Source organism: Pongo pygmaeus, chromosome 1, assembly GCF_028885625.2.
Source record: "Pongo pygmaeus isolate AG05252 chromosome 1, NHGRI_mPonPyg2-v2.0_pri, whole genome shotgun sequence".
NCBI classification, from domain to species: domain Eukaryota; kingdom Metazoa; phylum Chordata; class Mammalia; order Primates; family Hominidae; genus Pongo; species Pongo pygmaeus.
The window spans coordinates 66,648,907-66,676,392 of record NC_072373.2 but is presented as its reverse complement, the minus strand read 5'-3'; the positions used below and the strand labels follow the sequence as shown (position 1 = coordinate 66,676,392).

General features: G+C 40.3%; 1 protein-coding gene across 1 annotated transcript in view; it reads left to right on the top strand.

The window, feature by feature from the left end:
* Positions 1 to 26,353, top strand: part of LAMC1 (laminin subunit gamma 1) — a 118,866-nt gene extending 92,513 nt beyond the window's left edge. Inside the window, exons 12-28 of the mRNA XM_054455448.2 lie at positions 2,216 to 2,437; positions 2,556 to 2,744; positions 5,127 to 5,372; positions 5,892 to 6,045; positions 6,614 to 6,756; positions 7,712 to 7,890; positions 9,080 to 9,236; positions 10,829 to 11,034; positions 11,787 to 11,866; positions 12,850 to 12,987; positions 13,861 to 14,005; positions 15,121 to 15,270; positions 15,503 to 15,617; positions 16,852 to 17,051; positions 18,141 to 18,299; positions 21,051 to 21,150; positions 23,278 to 26,353. Coding sequence (XP_054311423.1) covers positions 2,216 to 2,437; positions 2,556 to 2,744; positions 5,127 to 5,372; positions 5,892 to 6,045; positions 6,614 to 6,756; positions 7,712 to 7,890; positions 9,080 to 9,236; positions 10,829 to 11,034; positions 11,787 to 11,866; positions 12,850 to 12,987; positions 13,861 to 14,005; positions 15,121 to 15,270; positions 15,503 to 15,617; positions 16,852 to 17,051; positions 18,141 to 18,299; positions 21,051 to 21,150; positions 23,278 to 23,534 — 2,840 coding nt within the window. The 3' untranslated portion in view covers positions 23,535 to 26,353. The remainder of the gene's footprint in view (positions 1 to 2,215; positions 2,438 to 2,555; positions 2,745 to 5,126; positions 5,373 to 5,891; positions 6,046 to 6,613; positions 6,757 to 7,711; positions 7,891 to 9,079; positions 9,237 to 10,828; positions 11,035 to 11,786; positions 11,867 to 12,849; positions 12,988 to 13,860; positions 14,006 to 15,120; positions 15,271 to 15,502; positions 15,618 to 16,851; positions 17,052 to 18,140; positions 18,300 to 21,050; positions 21,151 to 23,277) is intronic.
* Positions 26,354 to 27,486: the final 1,133 nt, after the last annotated feature.

Here is a 27,486-nt window from a genome sequence, read left to right as displayed (position 1 = left end):
GATGGAATCCTGGAAACAGTTAAGTCCATGCTCTAAGACCCAAGGGCAACATGGCAAAACCCCATCTCTACTAAAAAGTACAAAAATTAGCAGAGTATGGTGGTTCATGCCTGTAGTCCCAGCTTCTCTGGAGGCTGAGGTGAGAGGATCATGTGCACTCAGGAGGTCAAGGCTGCAGTGAGTGGTAATTGTGCCACTGCACTCCAGCCTGGACAATGGAATGTGACCCTGTCTCAAAAAAAAGTAAAATAAATAATAAGACCCAAGAGAGAAAAAGAATTTTAAGAAAGAGAAACAATTAACAAGTTTAGGAAGCTAGCATCATTGGGTTTTGGATTGGTGATTCCTTAATCACTGCTGAGTTTTTGTTTTAAGAAGTGTTAAAACTGTCCAGGCGTGGTGAGTCATGCCTGTAATTCCAGCACTTTGGGAGGCTGAGACAGGAGGATTGCTTGAGGCTAGGTGTTCAAGACCAGCCTGGGCAACATAGCAAGATTCTGTCTCTCTAAATCAAAAAAATTAGCTGGGCATGGTGGCACACACCTGTGGTCCTAGCTACCTCGGAGGCTGAGGGCAGGAGGATGCGTGAACCCAAGAGGTTGAGCTCGCAGTGAGCTGTGATCATGCTGTCGCACACCAGCCTGAGTTTACAGAGTGGATCTATCTCAAAAAAAAAAAAAAAAAGTGGCGGGGTGGTGTTGAAACTGAAAGATCACAGTGCTTTAAGAAGTAATTTGAAGTTGAGTAAGTAAAATAAAGAATGTTCTGTTAAGAAGTTTGGCTATAAGGAAAAGACATGGACTATAATTTGGGAGTAGGAACAAGATTGAAGAAAGAGTATTTTTAGAATGGGGAGACTTAAGGATGTTTAGAATTGGAAGCACAGTAACCAATAAAGCCATATCTCATGACCTAACTAGGCAAGGTAAACCTGTAAACATACTAAAAGTAGTACATTTAGGGCAGTAATGGAGGTGTCCTTCAGCCTTAGGTGGTTAATTTTCAAATGAATTTTATAAACAGCAAGTGCTATTTCATAACATGAAAAATACGCTTTAAGCATAAGACTGCAAAACACTAGAGTGGAATGGAGATTACATGGAAATATGATGATGTTACTGAGGACTGTATCTCTCTGATAAAATGTTCCTGTTGGTGCTTGTATCAGGGCCACCACTGGATTGGATGAACCATTGGTCTAAGGCAATATAAGGTTTCCTCTGATTTCTTATAGAAATGGAAAAGCATTGAGCTTTGGAGTAATTGTATACTTGTAAGAAGTAACCCTGAGTATTAGAACTTTACTTGAGAGTTTTTGTTTTTTGTTTTTTGGGGGGTTTTTTGGCTGTTTTACAGAGGGCAGAAATTATATAACCTGAGTATTACCTGTTGACAGGTGCTTTCCCTTCTGTCTTATCCTTGAACTCTGTAGTGCCTGCTTTTGTAGCAAAAGAATGAAAACACTCCTTAATGGCTGTAGACGTAAACTCTTCTTTTCCCCTCGCACTCTTGTTCGTATCTCTTCTCACTCCAAATGATTGTCTAATGCTTTTCATTTTTCACATTGGTGGGGACTGTAAAATTCAGCAAATCTAGGGCTACGTGTGTGTGTTTTAAACAAAATAAGTTTGGGCCGGGCATGATGGCTCAAGCCTGTAATCCCAGCACTTTGGGAGGCCAAGGTGGGCTGATCACCTAAGGTCAGGAGTTCGAGACCAGCCTGGCCAACATGGTGAAACCCTGTCTCTTCTAAAAAAAAAAATACAAAAATTAGCTGGGCATAGTGGCACACGCCTGTAATCCCAGCTGCTCGGGAGGCTGAGGCAGGAGAATTGCTTGAACCCAGGAGCAGAGGTTGCAGTGAGTCGAGATCGCACCACTGCACTCCAGCCTGGGAGACGGAGTGAGACTCCATCTCAATAAATAAATATATATATAAACAAACAAATTAATTAATAAATAAAATAAAAGTTTGCTGTACCACCACTCCAGATACTTGGCACTCAGTACCACATGATTGTTCTAAATGCTGTTTTCTAATTCTCTTCTCCAGGGGGTAGACGTGGATATCTCGTTTAGTGTATCAGAGCCCAGTTAAGCTAATGGCTGATTTTCTCTGGAATTTGGGGTCTAGTTACTTTTTAGTGTTACTTACTTTACACAAGGTTTGGAAAACAAGCCAGTTCGGTGATTTTCTTTTCCTCACTATACACAGGTGCTGGATATTTGGATGATGTCACCCTGGCAAGTGCTCGTCCTGGGCCTGGAGTCCCTGCAACTTGGGTGGAGTCCTGCACCTGTCCTGTGGGATATGGAGGGCAGTTTTGTGAGATGTGTCTCTCAGGTTACAGAAGAGAAACTCCTAATCTTGGACCATACAGTCCATGTGTGCTTTGCGCCTGCAATGGACACAGCGAGACCTGTGATCCTGAGACAGGTGAGATGATCTTTGGCAGCTCTTAGACCTAACTTCTCTTTAGCAGTTGTGTAGAAAGTGCTCATTGTCTTATATGCTTGTACACTTGCCTGTTTTCTCACACCTGCCTTCCAAATAGGTGTTTGTAACTGCAGAGACAATACAGCTGGCCCGCACTGTGAGAAGTGCAGTGATGGGTACTATGGAGATTCAACTGCGGGCACCTCCTCCGATTGCCAGCCCTGTCCGTGTCCTGGAGGTTCAAGTTGTGCTGTTGTCCCCAAGACAAAGGAGGTGGTGTGCACCAACTGTCCTACTGGCACCACTGGTAAGTCTGCTCGCTTTGTCTGCTTTCAGTGTTCCCTTCTATAAAAAGACCTAGGGGAAAGGGGCTTCGGAGTTGTTTTGGATCTTTGTGTTTGGTTCAGTTTTAGTGGTTATGGTTTTCCTAATAGGAAGCTGAGGCTCACTCTCCTTGTTTCCTTCCATCTCTCTTTTGGGTATCCCCTGATTGTCTCCATCTCTCAACCAAGGGCTTTCATGTCACCTTGATCTACCGTCTCCCCTTTAGGTGATCAAATCTCATCTTGAGGCTTCGAAAGCCTTTCTATATCTATGATAGCTAAGTTTGTATTTCCAGCCCTGACACCGCTCCTGAGCTACCTACTTGTCATTTCCACTTAGATGGTGGGCTAGAAGCCTTCCACTTGCTTTTCCACATCCCTGTTCACCTTTCTCCACCCTGACTGAGACCTGCATGCACTGCATCAAATGTCAGGCTCCATTTGCATTCAGACAGTAGAAAGCACATACAAGAGCTCACAGAGAAGGAGGAGGGTGAGGACAGAGTATTTATCCCATGGCCGCTTCTCTGTGGGGTTCTCTGGATTGATGACCTCAAATCCATCATTGATGAGCCAAATCAGCTCCTGGGAGGCCATCTCCAAACAGCTCTTTTTACCTTTAGATTCTGCTAGCTGCCCCACCCACCACCTGAGGCCCAGGGTATGGAGCCTGTCTCAAGTGCTGCACTCTTCTCGCAGTTTCCCTACACTCCGTGCTGATTTGATTGTGTCAGCCATTTTCTGCTGTGATTTTGATTCACATAGCCAAAGGAACTCAAATTTAAACAAATCCAAGTTAAATATTTGATTTCCTCCCTTTTTCTTCAACCCTTTGTTTCTCCTCCAGTCTTGTTCATCTTAGTAAATATGCTGCCATTAGCCTAGTTGCTCGAGCTGAAACCTTAGGGCTTATACTTGATTCATCTTCCTTTCAAGTCCTAGAAACAGTCAGCAAATCTTACTGATGTTATCTCAGATCTGACCACTTTTCACCACTTCCACTATCACCAACCTGATTCAAACCTCTGTTACCTCTCACCTGGGATTGCCTAATTGTTCTCCCTGCTTCACCTGCTCCCCTACAATGGATCCAATCTCAACATGAAAGCCAAAATGGTCCTTTCAAAATGAACCTCAGATTACACCACTTTTAAACCCTCCAATAGCTTCTTGATACACTAAAACCAAATCCTTTACTCTAACTTCCATGCTTCTACATGGGTTTGAACTGCTTCCATGGCTTATCTTGTTTTTCTGAAGCTTTCTTCCCTTGGATATTATCCTGGCTGGTCTCTTCTCTATCTTTCCATTGCTATCCCAATGTCTCCTTCTTACAGAGGCTTTCCCTACCCACCAGTATAAAGTAGCTCTCACCTTCACCCCATCATGCTGCTTTATTTTGTTTAATTTTTTTATGCTTATCCCTATCTGAAGTAATCTTGTTTATTTGTATGTCTGTGTATTGGTCTTCACCAACTGCTGCATATGCTTTGTGAGAGCAGAGACCTTGTCCACCTTGTTAACATCATCCTAATGACCTAGAACAGTGCTGGTATATAGTAGATGCTCAGAAAATACTTGTTGAATGAATTAATAAACCTCGGATTCACCAGAAATTTGAGTCTAATTCAGGCCCTGCTGGTTACAAAGATATCACAAGCCCAACTTGAACTAATCAAGGTAGGAAAGTGGAAAAGGAAGGATGAGGAGCAGTGAGTTTAGTAGAGTGGAAAGAGCTCTGGATTCTAACTCTCCCTCTCTACCTGTCACTTCTTTGGTTGCAGGCAAATTACTTATCCTTTCTGTTCCCTGAGCTATAATATTTAGTACAAGCAGTCAGCAACTGATGATTTCTAAGTTCTCTTCTAACATGCCCTGATTCTGTACCAATTGATACTGATTAACAAGGATTAGCACATGCCTCTTACATTTTAACAGAATGGTTCTGCTCACCCTGTTGTGTGGGAAACTTATGGTGTCAAGAGTGGCACTTCACCTCTTTTAATATCATCTGCCAAAACAACATATATGAATGTGCCATCCTTTGAGACTGGAGAAGTTTATAAACCTTGGGCTTGACTCATTTACTGAGCACTTTTAATACATGATTTGGGTTGATTGTCACAACAATTAAAGTGAAGTAGGCAGACCAGGTGCTTCCTTTCTAGTGAGGAAATAGAGATGTGCTCAAGGTCACTCTGGTGGTCTGGCCCCGTGCCAGGGCTGCAGCCCAGGTCCTCTGCCCTCCACTGCACCATGTCTTCTCTCATGTGATGATTACACTAGATTACCTGTAGCCAGTGGTAATCTATCACCAAAAATGTCTAAGGCCTTTCTTTCATAACATCAGATTGTCTCATCCCCAGGTAAGAGATGTGAGCTCTGTGATGATGGCTACTTTGGAGACCCCCTGGGTAGAAACGGCCCTGTGAGACTTTGCCGTCTGTGCCAGTGCAATGACAACATCGATCCCAACGCAGTTGGAAATTGCAATCGCTTGACAGGAGAATGCCTGAAGTGCATCTATAACACTGCTGGCTTCTATTGTGACCGGTGCAAAGACGGATTTTTTGGAAATCCTCTGGCTCCCAATCCAGCAGACAAATGCAAAGGTAATCAGCCTTCGACCAGATTCTGTCACAGCTAAATGCCCCTTTATTGTGAGAATTCTTGTGTGTCTCTTAAAATATGTATAGTTGTTTAGTCTAAGAGAAATACATTGTGAACTGCTTTTGTCTTTTAAAATTTTCATCACCACATTAAAAAAGTATAAAGAAGGACAGTCATGGTGGCTGACACCTGTGGTCCCATAAAAAGAAACAGGTGAAATGAATACTAATGTATTTTATTTAATATATCCAACATATGATTTCAATAAGTAATCAGTAAAAATTGTTAATGAAATATATGTTCTTTCTCACGCTAAGCCTTCAAAATCCAGTGTGTATCTCACGTTTATAGCACATCTCAATTCAGACTCGCCAGCCACATTTAAAGTGCTCAGTAGCCACATGTGACCAGCAGCTACCAACCTGGCAACACAGGTCTAAAGAATCTCTTTGGATTGTTTATATTTTAGTATTTCTCTCAGGTGATTTGTGTCTTTTGCCGTCTCTGTCTTCCTGCCTTAGCCTGCAATTGCAATCCGTATGGGACAGTGAAGCAGCAGAGCAGCTGTAACCCCGTGACGGGGCAATGTGAATGTTTGCCTCACGTGACTGGCCGGGACTGTGGTGCCTGTGACCCTGGATTCTACAATCTGCAGAGTGGGCAAGGCTGTGAAAGGTGAGACATAGGTGCCTTTGGTGAAAGTAATCTTTGCTTTTTCTGTTATAAAAAGTGAATTTTTGTAAGTACATTTAATAGTTGACTGTTCAGAAATTACTGGAGTGCCTAATGTAGGCAAGGCATCCTTCAGGGGCAATGCTGGAGAATTGTAATAAAGCTAATGAAAGAAAGGAGTGGAGCACAGTGGCCCCAGCTGTGCCAGAATCACCTGAGCAACCTTTTAAAAGCACAAATTGCCAAGTCCTTTCTGAGGCACTTAGAATCAGACCCTTCAGGGTTGCAGCCTGGGAACTTCTGTTTTCAAAGCTGCTACTTAGTGTCCATACAGTCCCAGGTTGGAGAGCACTGGTAGAAGTTAAGTTAGGAAAAGAGGTTCTGAATAGCACTCATGAAAATTACTTGAACCTTAGGGGCTTAATAACCCTTAACATTCCATCTTAGTAACCCTTACCATTCAGTTTTCTGATACAAGTTACAAATTACATCAGTGCTATACTAAAAAAAAAAAAAGTTGTGCTTAAAGCCTGTTTTTCTTGCCTGAGAAATGTCCTGTGTTCATTTTCAGGTGTGACTGCCATGCCTTGGGCTCCACCAATGGGCAGTGTGACATCCGCACCGGCCAGTGTGAGTGCCAGCCCGGCATCACCGGTCAGCACTGTGAGCGCTGTGAGGTCAACCACTTTGGGTTTGGACCTGAAGGCTGCAAACGTAAGGGGTGTTGGTGGCATACAACTCTAAGCTTCCACTAATTCCAGTTAGTGTCTTAAGGCTAGAAAAGACTTTGACAGCCTCAGTCTAGCCACTTGGCTCATAGTCAGGGCTGTACCTAAGTCATCGTAGATGCTTTATTTGATGAATATTATCCATTTCTAAAACTCTGCAGATCAAAGGCTTCTCTGGTTTCTTTGTATGTTTTCTTTTATAACGTTTCTGATTCTTCCTTTTTCCAATCTTTTATTTTTTCCAAAGAAGTCTTCCTTTGATTACTGAGCTTTCCCACTGTGGTTCATGAAACTTCTTTATTGATTGCATTCTTAGTGCAGATAATGAAATAGTGGAGGATTCTGTTCACAATGTGTTTGTTGACTTGCTGTAGTTGCTTCCCACCCTTGGGGCCCTTTTGGTATGATTACGTGTAAACATCTGCTTCTTCTTGGCATAAACACTTGGCTGGAATTGGGCCTCAGAACAAATTGGCTTTTGCTTTCTGAATTCTTTCATTTCTCCTGTGGAATGTAGCATAAGTAATTGACTCAGTTCAGAGAACACAGTGAATAAACAAACTATAAGATAATGCAAAAGAAGCATTAGCATTTGGGTTTTCTAGTTCCTTAGAGAAATATTAAACAGTGGAGAATTGAAGGTAGAGATGAATTCTTGAAGTGCATGAAACAAGCACTGATAGTTTCATAACTTCTCTAATTGCTAAGTAACCTGAAGTGTGTCCCAAAGGTTGCACGTTTTACTTTAAAGCTCATTTTGACTTTAAAACATGTCAGTTTTCTCTGCTAAACAGACTTAGCCATTTAAGACCTCATAAATAGTCCTATTTTTCAAAAAAATTATAATGACAGTTTAGTCAGCTTATTGTTATCAGTCTGAATTAAGAGATATACTCTTCCTTCTTTTGCTAATTATGTATTATTTTCTCCTTATTCTGCAGCCTGTGACTGTCATCCCGAGGGATCTCTTTCACTTCAGTGCAAAGATGATGGTCGCTGTGAATGCAGAGAAGGCTTTGTGGGAAATCGCTGTGACGAGTGTGAAGAAAACTATTTCTACAATCGGTCTTGGCCTGGCTGCCAGGAATGTCCAGCTTGTTACCGGCTGGTAAAGGATAAGGTAAGCTGTCAATAGTGCATTCATTCATTCATCCAGCAGACGTCGAGTGGCAACTTACTGTGCACTAATCTCTATAGAAAAAGTGGTGAACAAGATAGATGTGGTCCCTATTCTTAAAGACTTATGTTCCAGTTGGGAGGCAAATAATAATAAATAAATAAATAAACAAAACAAACACTGAGATAAGTGCCAGGAAGAATACAAATGGAGAATAACTGGGGGAAACTACTTTATACAAGGTCTCTCTACAGAATTCATCTAAGGTGAGATCTGAGGGATACAAAGGAATGAGCCAAGTGAAAAGTAATGGTAGGTTTGTTCCAGGCAGAAGGAACCTGGTGTACAGAGGCCTGAAAGCTGGAGAGTGGCTGGAGCCTGCTGAGTGTGGAGGGTGTGGTCTGTTTTTTAAGACTGGAGAAGTTGGTACGGACAGGTTATATGGGACCATGATGACCATAATAAGAAGTTTAGATTTTATCCCAAATCCAATAAGAATGCATTGAAGAAACTCTTAAAATCTAGGAAATCCAGATTATATTTTAAGAGGAGCGTTCTTGACTGCTGTGTGAAGAATGATGGTTAGGAATGGGGCTTAATGGGAAGCCTCAATTGGATTGGATAAATATGCGTGTTTGGGGACAGGATAGGAAAAGAGAAGAATAAGGATGTGTCTTGGGTTTTTTGCTTAAGGTAGCTGGAGGCCTTATTTACTGAGATGGAGATTCCCCAGGGAGAATAGAGGTAAGAGGTATAATTTTGGATGTTAAGTTTGAGATACCTATCAGAGAGCTGAGTGGAGATATCACGAAGGTAATCTGACACTCAAGGGAGAGGTCAGAGCTGAAGAATCATCAGCATGCAGTCTTTAAAGTCAAAGGAATGGCTCTAAAGGTTTTTTTTGAAGTTAGAAAAATAAACTAGCCGTGTCTTCTCTTCAGAAGTAGACATGCATGGAGTGGATAGAACTACATATTCATGCAGCGCACCAACATGGCACATGTATACATATGTAACAAATCTGCATGTTGTGCACATGTATCCTAAAACTTAAGGTATCATAATAATTAAAAAAAAAAAAAAAGAACTACATATTCATGGAGTGCCTATGATTGCTGCAGGAAATGTGATTGAGTTCTTCAGGAATACTTGTGTGTCCTACCTTTCCCTTTTCTTTCTTCCTTATGTTTAGGTTGCTGATCATAGAGTGAAGCTCCAGGAATTAGAGAGTCTTATAGCAAACCTTGGAACTGGGGATGAGATGGTGACAGATCAAGCCTTCGAGGATAGACTAAAGGAAGCAGAGAGGGAAGTTATGGACCTCCTTCGTGAGGCCCAGGATGTCAAAGGTACGCATGATTGAACAGTGCGTGACTTCTGTGAGATGGACCAATCTTTAGATGTGGCTCCTAAAGCAAGGTTATTAGTATGGTTTTATAAAATTCTTTCTCAATTTTTAAACTACTTGTAGATTATAAATAATTTCATTTTTTAAACACTAATTCAAAAAGCAACCTGACAAATTTACTGCTTTAAGCTACAGTAAGCATAGGGTGATTTTCCAACAGATAAAAAACTATTCGATATTCAAATTTCAAGCATTTTATGAATCTGTTCTATTACAAGGTGTCTTAAAATAGTTTTAAAAATCATTAAAGGCATGCGGGCATGCGTTTTCATAAGTTTTTTTTTTTTTTTTTTTTTTGAGCCAGAGTCACTCTGTTGCCCAGGGTGGAGTACAGTGGCGTGATCTTGGCTCACTGCAACCTCCACCTCCTGGGTTCAAGTGATTCTCCTGCCTCAGCCTCCCGAGTACCTGGGACTACAGGCACATGCCCACCATGCCCGGGTAATTTTTTGTATTTTGAATAGAGATGGTGGTTCACCGTGTTAGCCAGGATGGTCTCAATCTCCTGACCTCGTGATTTGCCCGCCTCGGCCTCCCAAAGTGCTGGGATTACAGGCGTGAGCCACTGTGCCCAGCCAAAAAATTTTTACATTATCAAATAATTGAGTAACCCTCCAAGCAGGACCACCATATATAGTTAGGCAAGAGTTTGTAGAATATCACCCCTGCACATGCATTTGGTAGCTAAGTTCCAAGTTGTTTTTTTCCAAACCTGTATTCATCTTCATTGGTCTTACCTTTGACTTCTCATCTTTTTTTTTTTTCCCACATTCCTTAGAAAATTTAGACCCCAACACTGAGCATGATGCTGAAATATGAATTGGTCAATTTACTTAATGGTTTTTATATATTAATAAAACCTCATGATACATGAGAGTTTTAATAATAACAGACTTAAATTTATCTTTTGATTTGTTAGGACCTGAGTATGAGATTTAAGTTGAATGAGCATATTAATAAAGAATAATTTGAAGAACTATTCAAAAACAGAGATCAGTTTGAAGGAAATTACACAGATATGCTGGCGCATGGGGGTGGCAGAAGAGTCTATTTAGTTTAAAATACAAAATGAGTTTAATTTGTCATACTTCAACTTAATGTTTTAAACCTAGTTTTTTCTGGGTTTTGAAAAATGTTCGGCTTTTAGGGCTGGCAGCATTTTTAACAACATTGTATATTTATGACTAAATTGCATGTGCTGGTATTAAAGTCAGTCATTCTCGCCTTCATTAAACATTCCTTGGATGTCTTCTCTTTGCCAACCACTGCATAAGACCAGCGATATAGTGATGAATAAGAAAGAGTTCATAGTCAAGTGGACAGATGGGCACACGGTTGGAGGTGTGATGAGTGCACAGTGAAGGACCTACTGGGCGTGGTAAAGGCTGTCCAGCTATGCCAGGGGCTTTGCGGAAACCTGGTAGTAAGTTGCGACGTTTAGAAGAGTAAAGATACATAGGGCCTCAGATTTCATGTGAGATGATATGATCCTCTTCAGATAATTTACAGACTTTCTTCTGCAAACCATTTTAGATGTTGACCAGAATTTGATGGATCGCCTACAGAGAGTGAATAACACTCTGTCCAGCCAAATTAGCCGTTTACAGAATATCCGGAATACCATTGAAGAGACTGGAAACTTGGCTGAACAAGCACGTGCCCATGTAGAGAACACAGAGCGGTTGATTGAAATCGCATCCAGAGAACTTGAGAAAGCAAAAGTCGCTGCTGCCAATGTGGTAAGTGATTGCAAACGTCTGAGATGGGGATGGGGGAGGCCCTTGGAATTTGTAGCAAGTCTGTTACTGGCAGTGGAGTGCTTCTTCAACTAAATTGACTCCATGCATCTTTTTATTTGTCTCTAAATATGGAGCAAGAAAGCCACGTTGCTCATAGTTGGCATGAAACAGTTATTAAAAACTGGATAAAAACCAAGGGACATCTGGGTTATTTCTCTAGCTTTGTTCCTTCTATGGTACTAGGCAGTTTAATCTTCCTTTATCCTTTACTGAAAATAGAAAGAATCTGCAATCAAGAGTGCTGATATTAAATAAAAATCTCTGAAAATAAGAAGAGGCATTCTTGGGGCCGGGCGCGGTGGCTCACGCCTGTAATCCCAGCACTTTGGGAGGCCGAGGCGGGCGGATCACCTGAGGTCGAGAGTTCGAGACCAGCCTGACCAACATGGAGAAACCCCGTCTCTACTAAAAATACAAAATTAGCTGGGTGTGGTGGTGCATGCCTGTAATCCCAGCTACTTGGGAGGCTGAGGCAGGAGAACCACTTGAACCCAGGAGGCGGAGGTTGTGGTGAACTGAAATTGTGCCATTGTACTTCTGCCTGGGCAACAAGAGTGAAACTCCATCTCAAAAAAAAAAAAAAAGGAAGAGGCATTCTTTTTGCCCTCTAACAAAAATTTAGTTTTGACTCTTGCTTTATTAAATTTAAATAATTCAGTCCTTTGAGAATAAGTGCTTTATTTCCTGTGCAGTCAGTCACTCAGCCAGAATCTACCGGGGACCCAAACAACATGACTCTTTTGGCAGAAGAGGCTCGAAAGCTTGCTGAACGGTAACTTCTAGATCCCTGTTTAATGGTTAAGTTGTGGCTTCCGTTATGGTGTGTGTGTGTGTGTTGTCTTATCCCATAACCCACAAACACTTCCTACATAACCCACTTTTGCATAGTTTGCTCTCTTTTCTAAGATGTTATCAGCTGTGTATACTCTTTTCTTCCTTTTACTTTGACATTAGAATATTCACTTTGAATATTAGAATACAATGGTTTGAAGACAAATCATATTTATATATCTCAAAACCATAATATTTTTAGATTTTTAACTTATTTAAGACTGTAGTAACTGAATGAAACTAGCAGATTATTGTTAATAAAGATTAGGCGTGAGATTTGTTTTTAACTAGATAAATGATTTCTTGCTGGCATACACAATTTTATATGTACATTACTGTCAAATAATTAAATTTAAAAGTAGTCTTTCTGAAAAATTATAAATATTTTCTCTTATAAATGTACACCAATAATTTTTTTGGAAAATATTCTCATCTCAGTTTTAGAATGCTATTCATAAATTCAGCCCCAAATGATCGCAAAATTCCAAATGAATGAGGTTTTCCAATATTTGTAGAATTCTTGCCCATGTTTGTATACATACATATAATAAAGTAGGCCGGAAGCAGTGGCTCATGCCTGTAATCCCAGCACTTTGGGAGGCCAAGGCAGGTGGATCACCTAAGGTCAGGAGTTCAAGACCAGCCTGGCCAACATGGCGAAACCCATCTCTACTAAAGATGCATTAGCTGGGCATGGTGGTGTATGCAGGTAATACCAGCTACTCAGGAGACTGAGGTAGGAGAATTGCTTGAATCGGGAGGCAGAGGTTGCAGTAAGCCAAGATCACACCACTGCACTCCAGCCTGGGTGACAGAGCGAGACTCCATTTCAAAAAATAATAATAAAGTAAGCATTACCTAAATTTTACTTATTTCCCTATCAGATGGTTGTTTCATGGCTTATTTTTTGTTTTATCTGTATAGTCATAAACAGGAAGCTGATGACATTGTTCGAGTGGCAAAGACAGCCAATGATACATCAACTGAGGCATACAACCTGCTTTTGAGGACACTGGCAGGAGAAAATCAAACAGCATTTGAGATTGAAGAGCTTAATAGGAAGTGAGTATAATTTAAAAGTGGTTTACACCCCTTCAGATGTTCTGGTAAGTAACACTAGTTCAATGAAAAATTAAATGCTGGTGCATTCAGGGCATACATTCATGCAGTAAGATTTCCTTTGTTAATCATGCTTTTGAAATGGCACAGTAAGTAGAGAAGGGCATGTGAAGCCACAGAGATTTGGTTTGATTCAATTACTGTAACTACAGAGAATAGTAACAAGATGAGCCATGATACATAAAATTCTGCACAAATAAAGAAGAAGAGAAAAAATGTAATAGACTAAGTAGAGGAAACATAATTGAACTACAAATCTTTAAAGGGTGTCTGAAATAAGAAAGTATATGGTAAGCCATACATTATAGAAAAATTTTTCTTTTTTTTGTTGTTTTTGTGAAATGAAGTCTCACTCTTGTCCCCCAGGCTGAAGTGCAATGATGAGATTTTGGCTCCCTGCATCCTCCGCCTCCTGGGTTCAAGCGATTCTCCTGCCTCAGCCTCCTGAGTAGCTGGGATTACAGGCGCCTGCCACCACACCCAGCTAATTTTTGTATTTTTAGTAGAGACGGGGTCTCACTATGTTGGCCAGACTGGTTTTGAACTCCTGACCTGAGGTGATCTGCTCACCTCAGCCTCCCAAAGTGCTGGGATTACAGGTGTGAGCCACCGTGCCCAGCCAAGCCATACATTATAAATAGAAATGATAAAAGAAAATGTAAATATGCAAAATGTTGGTATTAAAATGCAAGCATTTTAATGTAGCATTTCCTTTGAGGTTTTGGGCATATTATCACATGATCATGTTAATCTGGTTAACATTAAGATGCTAAAAGCAGCTAAGATTGTCATTAAACCACATTATTTGTGTCTTAGGTATGAACAAGTGAAGAACATCTCACAGGATCTGGAAAAACAAGCTGCCCGAGTACATGAGGAGGCCAAAAGGGCTGGTGACAAAGCTGTGGAGATCTATGCCAGCGTGGCTCAGCTGAGCCCTTTGGACTCTGAGACACTGGAGGTATGGGGGCAGCCTGTACGCACAGCCCCACCCCGTCTCTCCCCCAAGTCTATGTGAGAGCCGACTGCTCTGCACCTCCCTCTGTCCTCCCACTGACTCGCTGGTAAAGTTGAGTCTTATTTCACATATGCTAATAGAACTTACCAAGGTAGCCAGATGTGTTGGCTCACACCTGTAATGCCAACCCTGGGAGGCTGAGGTGGGAGGATTGCTTGAGGCCAGGAGTTCAAGACCAGCCTGATCAACATAGTGAGACCCCATCTCTTAAAAAAACAAAAACAAAAACTTACCAAGGTAAAGAATCCTGTGATTGTAAACATTAAATAGCAAAGACTACTTTAATGATATGAACAATCACTCCTAAGTCTTTAGTGCAAATCCAAATTATAATAATACATTTGAATTGCTTAAAGCAGAGTACATGTAGACATTTACTCCCAGGCTCTGTCTGGTAGAGACCTAGAGAGAAATAAGAGAGAATGGTGTAATTAAAAGACTATAGCAGGATGTTCTGAGGCAGGTAAAATATTTTGGAATTGGTAGGATTTTATTTCATATCTGTACTCTAATCATGGATCCTCACTCCAAGCTCTGTATAAATGGTATATTCTTTTGCATTAAGCTTGAGATTTACTAAGTTTCACTTCTTATATCTGAGGTGTTGACTTGATTTTTACCATAAAGGTTTAGGTCTCTTTAGACATGTACAGATTGTCTGATTCTATATATTTAGAATTAGAAAATAGGCAGAATTAGTCTATGATGATAAAAATCAGAACAATGGCAGACACAGTGTTGGAAAGTAGAGTGTGGAGTAGAGATTGGGTGGAAAGGGAGAAAGGGGAGCTTCTTGGGTGATGGAAATCTGTATCTTGATTGGGGTGTTGGTTATGCAGAAATGCATTTGTCAAAACTCATCAAACTGTATGTGGATGCTGTGAACTTCAGTGGGTGTAAAGTATATCTCATTTAAAAAAAAAGTCCATAAAATCTTGATCTGTGCAGTTCTTTTAAAAATATCATTGAGTATTAGGTGTTACAGAGTTCCTAAGCCTACCTTTTCATTAGTTTAAATGTTTTATCCAAAGTGTAGTGATCTTACTTGCTTTTCACAGAATGAAGCAAATAACATAAAGATGGAAGCTGAGAATCTGGAACATCTGATTGATCAGAAATTAAAAGATTATGAGGACCTCAGAGAAGATATGAGAGGGAAGGAACTTGAAGTCAAGAACCTTCTGGAGAAAGGCAAGACTGAACAGCAGGTTGGTTTGATTTGCAGGTTGCTTCATTTCTTGAGGCAACATTTGAACAGTGCAAGTGGGTCTGTGATGACACTGTACTTGCAGAGACAGCAGACGACAGTGCCGAGAGAGCAGCCTAACATGTTTTATGCTGGCAAGTCTCAGGGTGGCACCTCTGGAGAGCCTTGTCTGTCCAGGAGACAGAAGGGATTTGCTTTGAGGGTTCATCGTCTCATCTGCCATGTGTTTGCAGACCGCAGACCAACTCCTAGCCCGAGCTGATGCTGCCAAGGCCCTCGCTGAAGAAGCTGCAAAGAAGGGACGGGATACCTTACAAGAAGCTAATGACATTCTCAACAACCTGAAAGGTAGAAAAGGCTGAGATAATAGGGGCAAATGCTTCCACCACTAGAGTGATTTTTTTTTTTTAATCATGACTTTTACCATATTTATTACTTCATCCCCAACTCCCTACTTTTTTTATGCTAAAGTATTTCAAAGGGAAATCCCAGAGCTCCTGTCATTTTATCCCTGCATACTTCAGTATGGATTTTTTTTTTTTAAAAGATGTTTTCTTATTAGGCAAACTCGCATAACCAAGATGCCTATTTAGAGGACTTATATAGGTAAATGGAGATTATCTTTCATTTTCTCTGCCAGTGGCATCTGATCCTTTTTTTTTTTTTTCTTCACCCCAGATAGAAGAGAAATGTGACCAATTCGCTGAGCAACTGTGAATTCTTGTCTGATAAAATAGTCATAGGTTCTATAAATAGAGAAGCTTTACAGGATGCTTTACAGGATACTAGTTGAAAGTATGGGCCAGGCACGGTGGCCTGTAATCCCAACACTTTGGGAGGAAGGATCACTGGAGGCCAGGAGTTGAAGACCAGTTCCTCACTGGGAAATATAGTGAGACCCCATCTCTATAAAAAAAAATTTTTTTTAAATTAGCCAGGCGTGCTGGCACGTACCTGTAGTCCTAGCTACTTAAGAGGCTGAGGTGGGAGGATCCCTTGAGCCCAGGATGTCAAGGCTGCACTAAGCAGTGATTGTGCCACTGCATTCCAGCCAGGGTGACAGAGTGAAACCTTGTCTCCCAAAAAAAAAAAAAAAAAAAAAAAGTAGTACTTCAAAGTATGGACTCTGGTGTCAGTGGGCCTTGGTTCAAAACCCTGCACCCTGCACCACAGGTCATCTAACTTCTTTAATCCTCAATTTTCTTATAAAAATGATACAGCCTATTTTATGTCAAAGACACAAAGCTCTTAACTCAGTACCCGACACACAGTAAACACTAAATAAATTGCAGCTTTTAATAATGGTTGAGGTAGTGGTAATGGGATGCTCAGCGCTCTGCATTTTAAAGCACGTTGTTGAAGTAAGAATTCTATTTCCAGAAACAGGGAACATTTCTATAACACTAACTGGGAGACCTATTCTGTAGAGATGTGTAATTTCTAAAATTTCAGCCCATGCTGTCTTCCATTTTTTACCCTGACTTCCATTGTTCATAAAACAAAATCCAGTTGGAACTCCCTGAAAGGCCCCCTTTTTACTTGTTGGGAGTTTAGCTCAAATGTGTCCTTGAACTTGTTTCAGATTTTGATAGGCGCGTGAACGATAACAAGACGGCCGCAGAGGAGGCGCTAAGGAAGATTCCTGCCATCAACCAGACCATCATTGAAGCTAATGAAAAGACCAGGGAAGCCCAGCAGGCCCTGGGCAATGCTGCAGCGGATGCCACAGAGGCCAAAAACAAGGCCCATGAGGCGGAGAGGATCGCGAGCGCTGTCCAAAAGGTGTGCGTTTCCTCTTCTCCAAGAGTCCCTGCCCATATCTTTCTCTGGTCACCTTCCAGTTTCTTTCCAGACCCTCAGAGCCCTTGCAGATTGTTTTCCTGAACTTCAGTAAAATTGTCTTAAACCATATTTGTCTTTTTTTTTTCTTTTGACTAGGCATGAGAGTAGGTATCCACATTGATTGAGGAGGGGGAATCAGTAAAAGGGTGCTTTACTCTAAAATTTCTGCTATGTCTCAGTGTGAGGTCTGGCTTCAGAGGTCTATAGAGCCCATTCCCACAAAAAATCAGACTTTTTCTAAATAAACATTCTTCTTTGACCTAGACAGGTGGTGTTTATTTCAGTACTATGTAGTGTGCCTTATCAATATAACTTTCAAGTCCCCCTTTCAAGCATGTCGCCATATGTAAGCCACTCCTAGGAGAGACTTCCCATAGCTCCATTTTTAGGATTCTTTGAAGTCATCTTCAAGAATAATGTTTTTTAGTCTGGCTTTCTCTTATTTCAAGGTCAATCTGTTTGTTTTATTTAAAAGAGAGATTGGAGCAATTTTAGAATTAGGTATTTAAGAATCAGAGAAACCTCTTAGTTTCCTTAGAACAATTGGCTTTTGGATTAATTATATTTTGTAAAATACTCATATTTCAGGATTGTGGTCTTTTTGTACATTATGATGAACTGCCAAGAATGAACCAAGCTAGCTTTGAATTTAAATTTTACCTCAGTGAAAGCATCTAATCAATATGATGTCATAGAAAGTATATGCCATTAAACGTTTATCATTTGCTGTCTGTGTGACCCCAACTAAAAATGGCAATAATAGAACAGAAGTTTCCAGGATTAAAGAAGAGGATACAAATGAAAGCGCTAGATAAAATACAAAATGTTATTATGTGGGTAGTAATGTTATTATTTTGTGATTATTTATAACCCAAATTGATAATGTAAGTCATGAGATAGTATAAATCAATATATTATTATTTCTGGATTATATTTTTAAGACATTTTATAAATTATAAAAGGAGCAGGAGCATACTTGAGAAAAAGGAAAGCTTTTTTAAAAAAATTGCAATTTTCTTTTGTGCCTAGAATGCCACCAGCACCAAGGCAGAAGCTGAAAGAACTTTTGCAGAAGTTACAGATCTGGATAATGAGGTGAACAGTATGTTGAAGCAACTACAGGAAGCAGAAAAAGAGCTAAAGAGAAAACAAGATGACGCTGACCAGGACATGATGATGGCAGGGATGGTAAGAGGTTTTGGTATATTTGCTCCTTGGCAGAAAGTGAACAGTGTTTAATAATAAAGATCCCCCACTTGTTGAGATGAGTCTTTTTTATATTGACTTCTGTTTTTCATCACATTGTCTCGTCAAGAATTGGGTTAGTAGCTTACATAGAAGACAAAGAATTTGGATCTTCTGCCAGGTATTTTTGTTGCACAATTGTCCTGTCTCAAAGTTACTCAGTTAAAAGTAAAACATTGCTTTACACATTTGAGGTTTTAGGACATTAAAAGTATGTGTTTATATTTTTCACTGGGTAATTCATAAATGTTAATAAAAAAGGAATGCAATGAAGTTAATTTTCTTCTTATTCTTGTTCTCCCAGCACCTTGCTCCTTAGAGACAAAGACAAGTTTCTTGCATATAAGAAATTTTTGAAGATGGCATTGTCTACCACCCCACCAAAACATATGAAACTTACATCTAGTTTAATTTTTCACGTTTTGTGATAATGTATATGCAAGGTACCATTTATAACAAAATTGACTTGTCAATGGATGGCCCAAGGAAGAACTAAGGTCCATTTTTCTGTTCTATGCTATATTTTGCTTTGTCTTTTGTTTTTTTTTTTTTTTTTTTTTTTTTTTTTCCTTTTTCTGGAGAACGGGGTCTCGCTATATTGCGCAGGCAGGTCTCGAACTCCTGGGCTCAAGCTATCCTCCCGCCTCTTGCCTCCCTGAGAGCTGGGATTACAGGCGTGAGCCACCGCGCCCGGCCGCTATATTTTGCTTTGAAAAGACTTTAATAGAGTCACAGTAGGAATAGTCTTTTTCCAGTTGGGTGTAGCAATCACGGTAATGACATACACGAACTTGTGGTTACTTGCTCACTTTCAGTGGCAAGGAAGAGGCCGTCGTTCACTGCTGCAAGAAAACAGAGTCCCTCAGTGTGGGTCATTTTCACCTTGGGATGGAAAAAAGAAGTACAAAGCCTGTTAATCTCAGTAAAGGCTCTAGGGAAGTGATAAAGGAAACTATTCCTGTGCAAACACCTGATTTTATTATGCTTTTTGCAGGTTGGGGGGGTGGATGTTGGTTTGGATTGTCCTGATTTTCTCTGTTATGGTGTGGCTCAAGTAAAAATTCCCATAAAGGTGTCCGGGCGCAGTGGCTCACTCCTGTAATCCCAGCACTTTGGGAGGCCAAGGTGGGCGGATCGCCTGTGGTCAGGAGTTCGAGACCAGCCTGGCCAACATGGTGGAACGCTGTCTCTACTAAAAATACAAAAATTAGTTGGGCATGGTGGTGGGCGCCTGTTACCCCAGCTACATAGGAGGCTGAGGCAGGAGAATTGCTTGAACTTGGGAGGTGGAGGTTGTAATGAGCCAAGATCACTCCACCCTGGGCCACAGAGGAAGACTCCATCTCAAAAAAAAAAAAAAAATTCCCATTAAAAAAATAGATGTTTCTCACATATGTTGAGCATATATGGATTTCATTTTTAATATGGTTGTAGAAACATTAGATTTAAAGCATATTGAAAAAGAAAACAGTATATTCTTTAGGAGCTTCAAAAAAGGGTTTTGGTTTAATTCAAAGGGTGAAAGAAGATCTTTTATTATTTTGGTAAATAACTTCTAAGGAAACAAACCACCCTCACATTCACTATCTCATTTGTATTTCTGTCAATTCTGAAAGGCCAGCATTTGGCCAGTATTATTTGAATCTGTAATGTATTTTTTAACCAGAAGAATGAAGGTTTATAGCTTCATTCTTTTGGAAGAGGAGGCTGGAGACCACAGGTTAAATGCAGGGGCATCGCTCTTGGCAGGCCCTGGCAGGGTCCTTTCTCCCTCCTTTTATGCTCGCAGACAAGCTTATGGATGCTCAATAAGGACAGCTGCCATTTGGACAGAGATTAATCATTTATTTGTGAAGTTTTTTTCTGCCTTGCTTTCTTGTTCTTTTTTAAATCTTCACATTGTTTTGATCCCAAAATGTTTGCGTTGTCCTGACCCAAAACTAGGAAAAACAATTATGTGGTAAGAGGCTCAGAGCCACTTACTTAAATCTCAACTAGATTTATTTGTGAGAACATCTGTTTTCTGATATTTAGACACTTCCTCTTCCATTGCTGTTTCCTATGACTCATGCACATTTATTTGTTCAGGTTTCATGGAATTTCCCAAGTGTATTTACCTTTGTTTGGTTTTTAAAATGTAAATTGTATTGCCCCAATAAACGAGTATGTGTGTCAGGGGGACTGTGGCTGGATCATTGCATGTGGAAGGGGAGTTTACAGAAGAGCTTTACTTAACTATGAAAATTTTCAAAGAATAGGACATTTCTAGTAAGTCCCTAAGACTGTCCCGAAGGACATGTTTTGGTTCTGAAACATAGTTTCTATAATCATCCTTAAAAAAATAACTTGTTTCTGCTTAATAGGCTTTACTATGAATATACCTCCATATATTATTGAGTGAGAATGTGAGAAAAGGAGATAATTTTTGAAATACAAATACAGTGAGTTAGTGAGTGTAGGCAACCTGACTACCTAGTCATAACTTTGATGAAGTAGAAATACCAACATCCTCAATATGAAGATATGCAGCAGTCCCACCAAAAAAAAAAAAAAAAGGCAGTGAGAGATTTCAATTTCCTAAGTTAGAACAGGGAAGAAAATCTGGAAATTAGATTTGTTGGGTCATTGGGAAAAAAGATTTAAAGAAGATGAAAACATACAGTAAAGACTCTTTGCCTCATTTTTCCCTTACAGGCTTCACAGGCTGCTCAAGAAGCCGAGATCAATGCCAGAAAAGCCAAAAACTCTGTTACTAGCCTCCTCAGCATTATTAATGACCTCTTGGAGCAGCTGGGTACGTAGCCATAGAGTCATTTTTGTCAGTCTCTGAATCTTTTGTACTGTTCTTAGGATCTGATATAGTACAGTTGACTCAAAAGCAGATGATACAGGTTTACATGAATCCCTTTTAAGTCATTAATTAAATTATTAATATTTCCTTTTGCTCTTGCTTATTTTTGAAAGCCTTATAAAATAAATGTTTGTCTTGGATGATAGGGTCTTTAAGAGCAACTTGCTTCTTTACCATAGTGATTATTTGTCAGCTTTACAGTGTGACCTGAATCATGACTTTAGGCTGTGTTAATGTGACAAGTACTTACTAGGTGCCTTCTGTGGACCTTGCCCTAAATAGAACATTGTGGTCTGAGGAGTTTCTTTTTATATTTTGAAGATATATTGCCAGCTAGGGTAGCATTTATGGTCCAGTATCATTGTACAACTAAACAGTGATTTTTCTTAACTTATCTTGCTGGCAGTATCTTTAAGGGGTTTAAAGTAAAGGATTTCAATAGTAGAATAAAAGAACACAGGCTGGGTGTGATGGCTCACACTGGTAATCCTAGTGCTTTAAGAAGCCATGCAAGGAGGATAGCTTGAGGCCAGGAGTTTGAGACCAGCTTAGGCAACATAGCAAGATCTCACCTCATCTCTTCAAAATATTTTAAAAATTAGCTGGGTGTGGTGCTACACTCCTGTAGTCCTAGCTACTTGGGAGACTGAAGCAGGTGCATCACTTGAGTTTGAGGTGATAGTGAGCTGTTATTGTGCCACTGCACTCCTCCCAGGGCAACAGAGCGAAACCCTGTCTCAATTTAAAAAACGAAAAAGAATACTTGAAACTGGTCATGACTTATGTATACATATGTAACAAACCTGTACATTGTGCACATGTACCCTAAAACTTAAAGTGTAATAATAATAAAATTAAAAAGAAAAACCAAAAAACTGGTCATGACTTTACTGCCTAGAATTCTCTTCATTTGCTAAGTAAGAACAGTCCGATGAGGGGAAAGCTTTCATGCCAGAAGAGAGAAAAACCTTGATTTTTCAAGGAAATCTATGCATACGGAAACCTTCTTTTAATCCAGTTTGATAGGGTGATAGGGAGCAGGCTTCATTTTAGGACAGATGCACTTTTGTCACCAGACTCCATTATAAAGTGTCAACACTCTAGCCAGGACTCTTTATAACAAGGCATTATATTTTAATTTGCCAGCCTTTAAAGACTGGTGCATTTTGTTTTGGTGGGGGGCTACAGGGATATTTTTTATCGGTCTCAAATGTCAAGAATAAGTTATGTGCCAACAGATGGATATAAAATGAAAGTAAGCTAGAAGAGAAAGCTTTTTGTGGAACAGCTAGACTTTTAACATTAGTCTGACTTGGGTTAGTATCTTTGCTTTGTTGCCTATAGGCTGTGCAAACTTGGGCAAATTATTTAACATCTGAAAATCACTGATGTAAAATGGTCTTGTGAGACTTTAATCAAGTCAAGTATGCATGAAATGCTGTCTATTGTGTCTGCTTTTGTTTGTTATGGAAACATTTCATTTCTTTCAAAAGAACCTCTTTTTCTTGCTAAGCTTAAAGTGAAGACTTGCTGAAATTATTTCAGCATTTTACTCCTGGCCATTTTCCATAGGAAGCCTCCTAATAGTGTCTAACTCCTGAAAGCAGAAAGTGACCTTCAAAACTAACCCATCTTCCCTGGAATCTCTCTAAGAGCTGAGGGATTAGGGTTCTTAGGGATTTGTATATCTTTGATGGCACTAAAATGACATATAGTTTACATGTATACACCTGGAAAAGGTATTAAATGTTATCAGATGGCCCTCAAAGGTCTAGAACATGGTAGCTGTGCATTTAGGAAACATTCTGCAAAAACCATTGTCTCAGAAAAAAACATCCAGCTCTATATTAATTATATACTCAGACCCATCCCTGCTGGGTTAGGTCAGCATTTGTACTTGGTTTGCATATTTTGTACCATTGTGTGACATCAACAATCTGCCAGTCACATTTGCTGGGCTGCCTGTGCAGAGTGGCAGCTGCTGGGCCTAGAGTCTAGTGCAGGTACTTGTGAAGGGATCATTCTTACTGAATATGTCTGTTCTCTTCTATGTACTTTCTGACCCTCCAGGGCAGCTGGATACAGTGGACCTAAATAAGCTAAACGAGATTGAAGGCACCCTAAACAAAGCCAAAGATGAAATGAAGGTCAGCGATCTTGATAGGAAAGTGTCTGACCTGGAGAATGAAGCCAAGAAGCAGGAGGCTGCCATCATGGACTACAACCGAGATATCGAGGAGATCATGAAGGACATTCGCAATCTGGAGGACATCAGGAAGACCTTACCATCTGGCTGCTTCAACACCCCGTCCATTGAAAAGCCCTAGTGTCTTTAGGGCTGGAAGGCAGCATCCCTCTGACAGGGGGGCAGTTGTGAGGCCACAGAGTGCCTTGACACAAAGATTACGTTTTTCAGACCCCCACTCCTCTGCTGCTGTCCATCACTGTCCTTTTGAACCAGGAAAAGTCACAAAGTTTAAAGAGAAGCAAATTAAACATCCAGAATCGGGAACAAAGGGTTTTATCTAATAAAGTCTCTCTTCCACTCACGTTGCTACCTTACCCACACTTTCCCTTCTGATTTGCGTGAGGATGTGGCATCCTACGTTACTGTACAGTGGCATAAGCACATCGTGTGAGCCCGTGTATGCCGGGGTAGAGCAAGTAGCCCTCCCCTGTCTCATCGATACCAGCAGAACCTCCTCAGTCTCAGTACTCTTGTTTCTATGAAGGAAAAGTTTGGCTACTAACAGTAGCATTGTGATGGCCAGTATATCCAGTCCATGGATAAAGAAAATGCATCTGCATCTCCTGCCCCTCTTCCTTCTAAGCAAAAGGAAATAAACATCCTGTGCCAAAGGTATTGGTCATTTAGAATGTCGGTAGCCATCCATCAGTGCTTTTAGCTATTATGAGTGTAGGACACTGAGCCATCCGTGGGTCAGGATGCAGTTATTTATAAAAGTCTCCAGGTGAACATGGCTGAAGAAGATTTTTTCTAGTATATTAATAATTGACTAGGAAGATGAACTTTTTTCAGATCTTTGGACAGCTGATAATTTAAATCTGGATGGGCAGCTTGCACTCACCAGTAGACCAAAAGACATCTTTGGTATTCTTATAAATGGAACTTACACAGAAGAAATAGGGATATAATAACCACTAAAGTTTTGTTTTCAAAATCAAACTAATTCTTAGAGCTTTTTTATTAGTTAGTCTTGAAACTAATGTTAAGTATCTGGCAGAGAACAGTTAATCCCTAAGGTCTTGACAAAACAGAAGAAAAACAAGCCTCCTCATCCTAGTCTTTTCTAGCAAAGGGATAAAACTTAGATGGCAGCTTGTACTGTCAGAATCCCGTGTATCCATTTGTTCTTCTGTTGGAGAGAGATGAGACATTTGACCCTTAGCTCCAGTTTTCTTCTGATGTTTCCATCTTCCAGAATCCCTCAAAAAACATTGTTTGCCAAATCCTGGTGGCAAATACTTGCACTCAGTATTTCACACAGCTGCCAACGCTATTGAGTTCCTGCACTTTGTGATTTAAATCCACTCTAAACCTTCCCTCTAAGTATAGAGGGAGGACCCTTATGTGGAGTTTCCTAGTGGGCTTCTCAACTTTTGATCCTCAGCTCTGTGGTTTTAAGACCACAGTGTGACAGTTCCCTGCCACACACCCCTTTCCTCCTACCAACCCACCTTTGAGATTCATATATAGCCTTTAACACTATGCAACTTTGTACTTTGTGTAGCGGGGCGGGGTGGGGGGAAAGAAACTATTATCTGACACACTGGTGCTATTAATTATTTCAAATTTATATTTTTGTGTGAATGTTTGTGTTTTGTTTATCATGATTATAGAATACGGAATTTATGTAAATATACTTGGTCCTATTTCTAGAATGACACTCTCTGTTCACTTTGCTCAATTTTTCCTCTTCACTGGCACAATGTATCTGAATACCTCCTTCCCTTCCTTCTAGAATTCTTTGGATTGTACTTGTTCCCCACTACTTTGCTCTCTGCCTTGTGTTTGCAGCATCTCCATTCTCTAAAATTAATATAATTGCTTTCCTCCACACCCAGCCACTGTAAAGAGGTAACTTGAGTCCTCTTCCATTGCAGTCCTGATGATCCTAACCTGCAGCACCGTGGTTTTACAATGTTCCAGAGCAGGAACGCCAGGTTGACAAGCTATGGTAGGATTAGGAAAGTTTGCTGAAGAGGATCTTTGACGCCATAGTGGGACTAGCCAGGAATGAGGGAGAAATGCCCTTTCTGGCAATTGTTGGAGCTGGATAGGTCAATTTTATAAGGGAGTACATTTTGACTGAGCACTTTTAGGGCATCAGGAACAGTGCTAATGATGGGTAGACTGGGAGAGGTGGTGTAACTTAGTTCTTGATGATCCCACTTCCTGTTTCCATCTGCTTGGGATATACGAGAGTTTACCACAAGTGTTTTGACCTGATATACTCCTGAGCTTTCACTCTGCTGCTTCTCCCAGGCCTCTTCTACTATGGCAGGAGATGTGGTGTGCTCTTGCCAAGTTTTCACATCATCGTTTTTCCTGGCTAGTTCATTTCATTAAGTGGCTACATCCTAACATACGCATTTGGTCAAGGTTGCAGAAGAGGACTGAAGATTGACTGCCGAGCTAGTTTGGGTGAAGTTCACTCCAGCAAGTCTCAGGCCACAATGGGGTGGTTTGGTTTGGTTTCCTTTTAATTTTCTTTTTGTTATTTGCTTTTCTCCTCCACCTGTGTGGTATATTTTTTAAACAGAATTTTATTTTTAAAATAAAAGGTTCTTTACAAGATGATACCTTAATTACACTCCTGCAACACAGCCATTATTGTATTGTCTAGCTCCAGTTATCTGTATTTTATGTAATGTAATTGACAGGATGGCTGCTGCAGAATGCTGGTTGACACAGGGATTATTACACTGCTATTTTTCCCTGAATTTTTTTCCTTTGAATTCCAACTGTGGACCTTTTATATGTGCCTTCACTTTAGCTGTTTGCCTTAATCTCTACAGCCTTGCTCTCCAGGGTGGTTAATAAAGTGCAACACTTGGCATTTTTTATGTTTTAAGAAAAACAGTATTTTATTTATAATAAAATCTGAATATTTGTAACCCTTTATATTTGGTGTGGCCTGAGTGTGGTACTGGGGACATAAGATGATTTAAAAGGTATAATGAATGAAAAGCCATACATAATACCTTCTTTGGGTGACTTATTTTCTTGAGAACAGTATACATTTATATATATATATATATATGCCTCTCTCAAGTTGGGATACTGCAGTGTAGTCTGGAAGTTGGTGAACTTTTTCTGTAAAGAGCTAAATAGTAAATGTTTTAGGCTTTGCAGGCCATGCGCCTATGGGCTGTAGTTTACTGGAACCCCAGTGTAGCCTCAATACTCAATAACAACTGACAGCCAAGCACAGTGGCTCACGCCTGTAATCCCAACACTTTAGGAGGCTGAGGTGGGCTGATCACTTAAGGTTAGGAGCTCGAGACCAGCCTGACCAACATGGTAAAACCCAGTCTCTACTAAAAATACAAAAATTAACTGAGCATGGTGGTGCGTACCTGTAATCCCAGCTACTCAGGAGGCTGAGGCAGGAGAATAGCTTGAACCCGGGAGATGGAGTGCAGTGAGCTGAGATCGTGCCACTGCACTCCAGCTGAGGCAGCAAAGCAAGACTGTCTCAAAAAAAAAAAAAACTAACATTTGTTGGACTTACTAAATTAGCAGATGTATGTTAAAAGTTGTCTTTCTGTCTCTCAATACACACGTGTCTAGCTTAAGGTGGTTTCTTTAGATGATGAGAAACTCTTAAACCTATGATTTAATAAAAAGTAAGTAATGTGCTGCACTAACAGGCTAGAATCGGGTAATTTTACTAGAATTTACCTCACTCTTTCTGGAGGGCGGACCCATCTGAAGTTTCCTGAGACCAGGTGAGGCCTTTGGGAGCTACAGAGACAGCAGGAAGGCTTTGGGCCTGCAAAGGCCTTCCCTTTACTCTTTGATGCCCTGTTTATTACCCTGGGTCTCCGTGAATTCCATGCCACCTTCCCAATCTTAGGAATTGTTGTAACTATGATACCTGTAAAGAAGAACCTGAACTACTTTCATTAGACTTCCTCAGAGAAAGCTTTAGAGGGCACTAATTACTAATACTATTATAGCTTTCTTACATGCCCTGTTTTTAACCTTTATTGAGGACCGTTTCCTCTCATTTGTAGGACTAATTCAGATGCAGC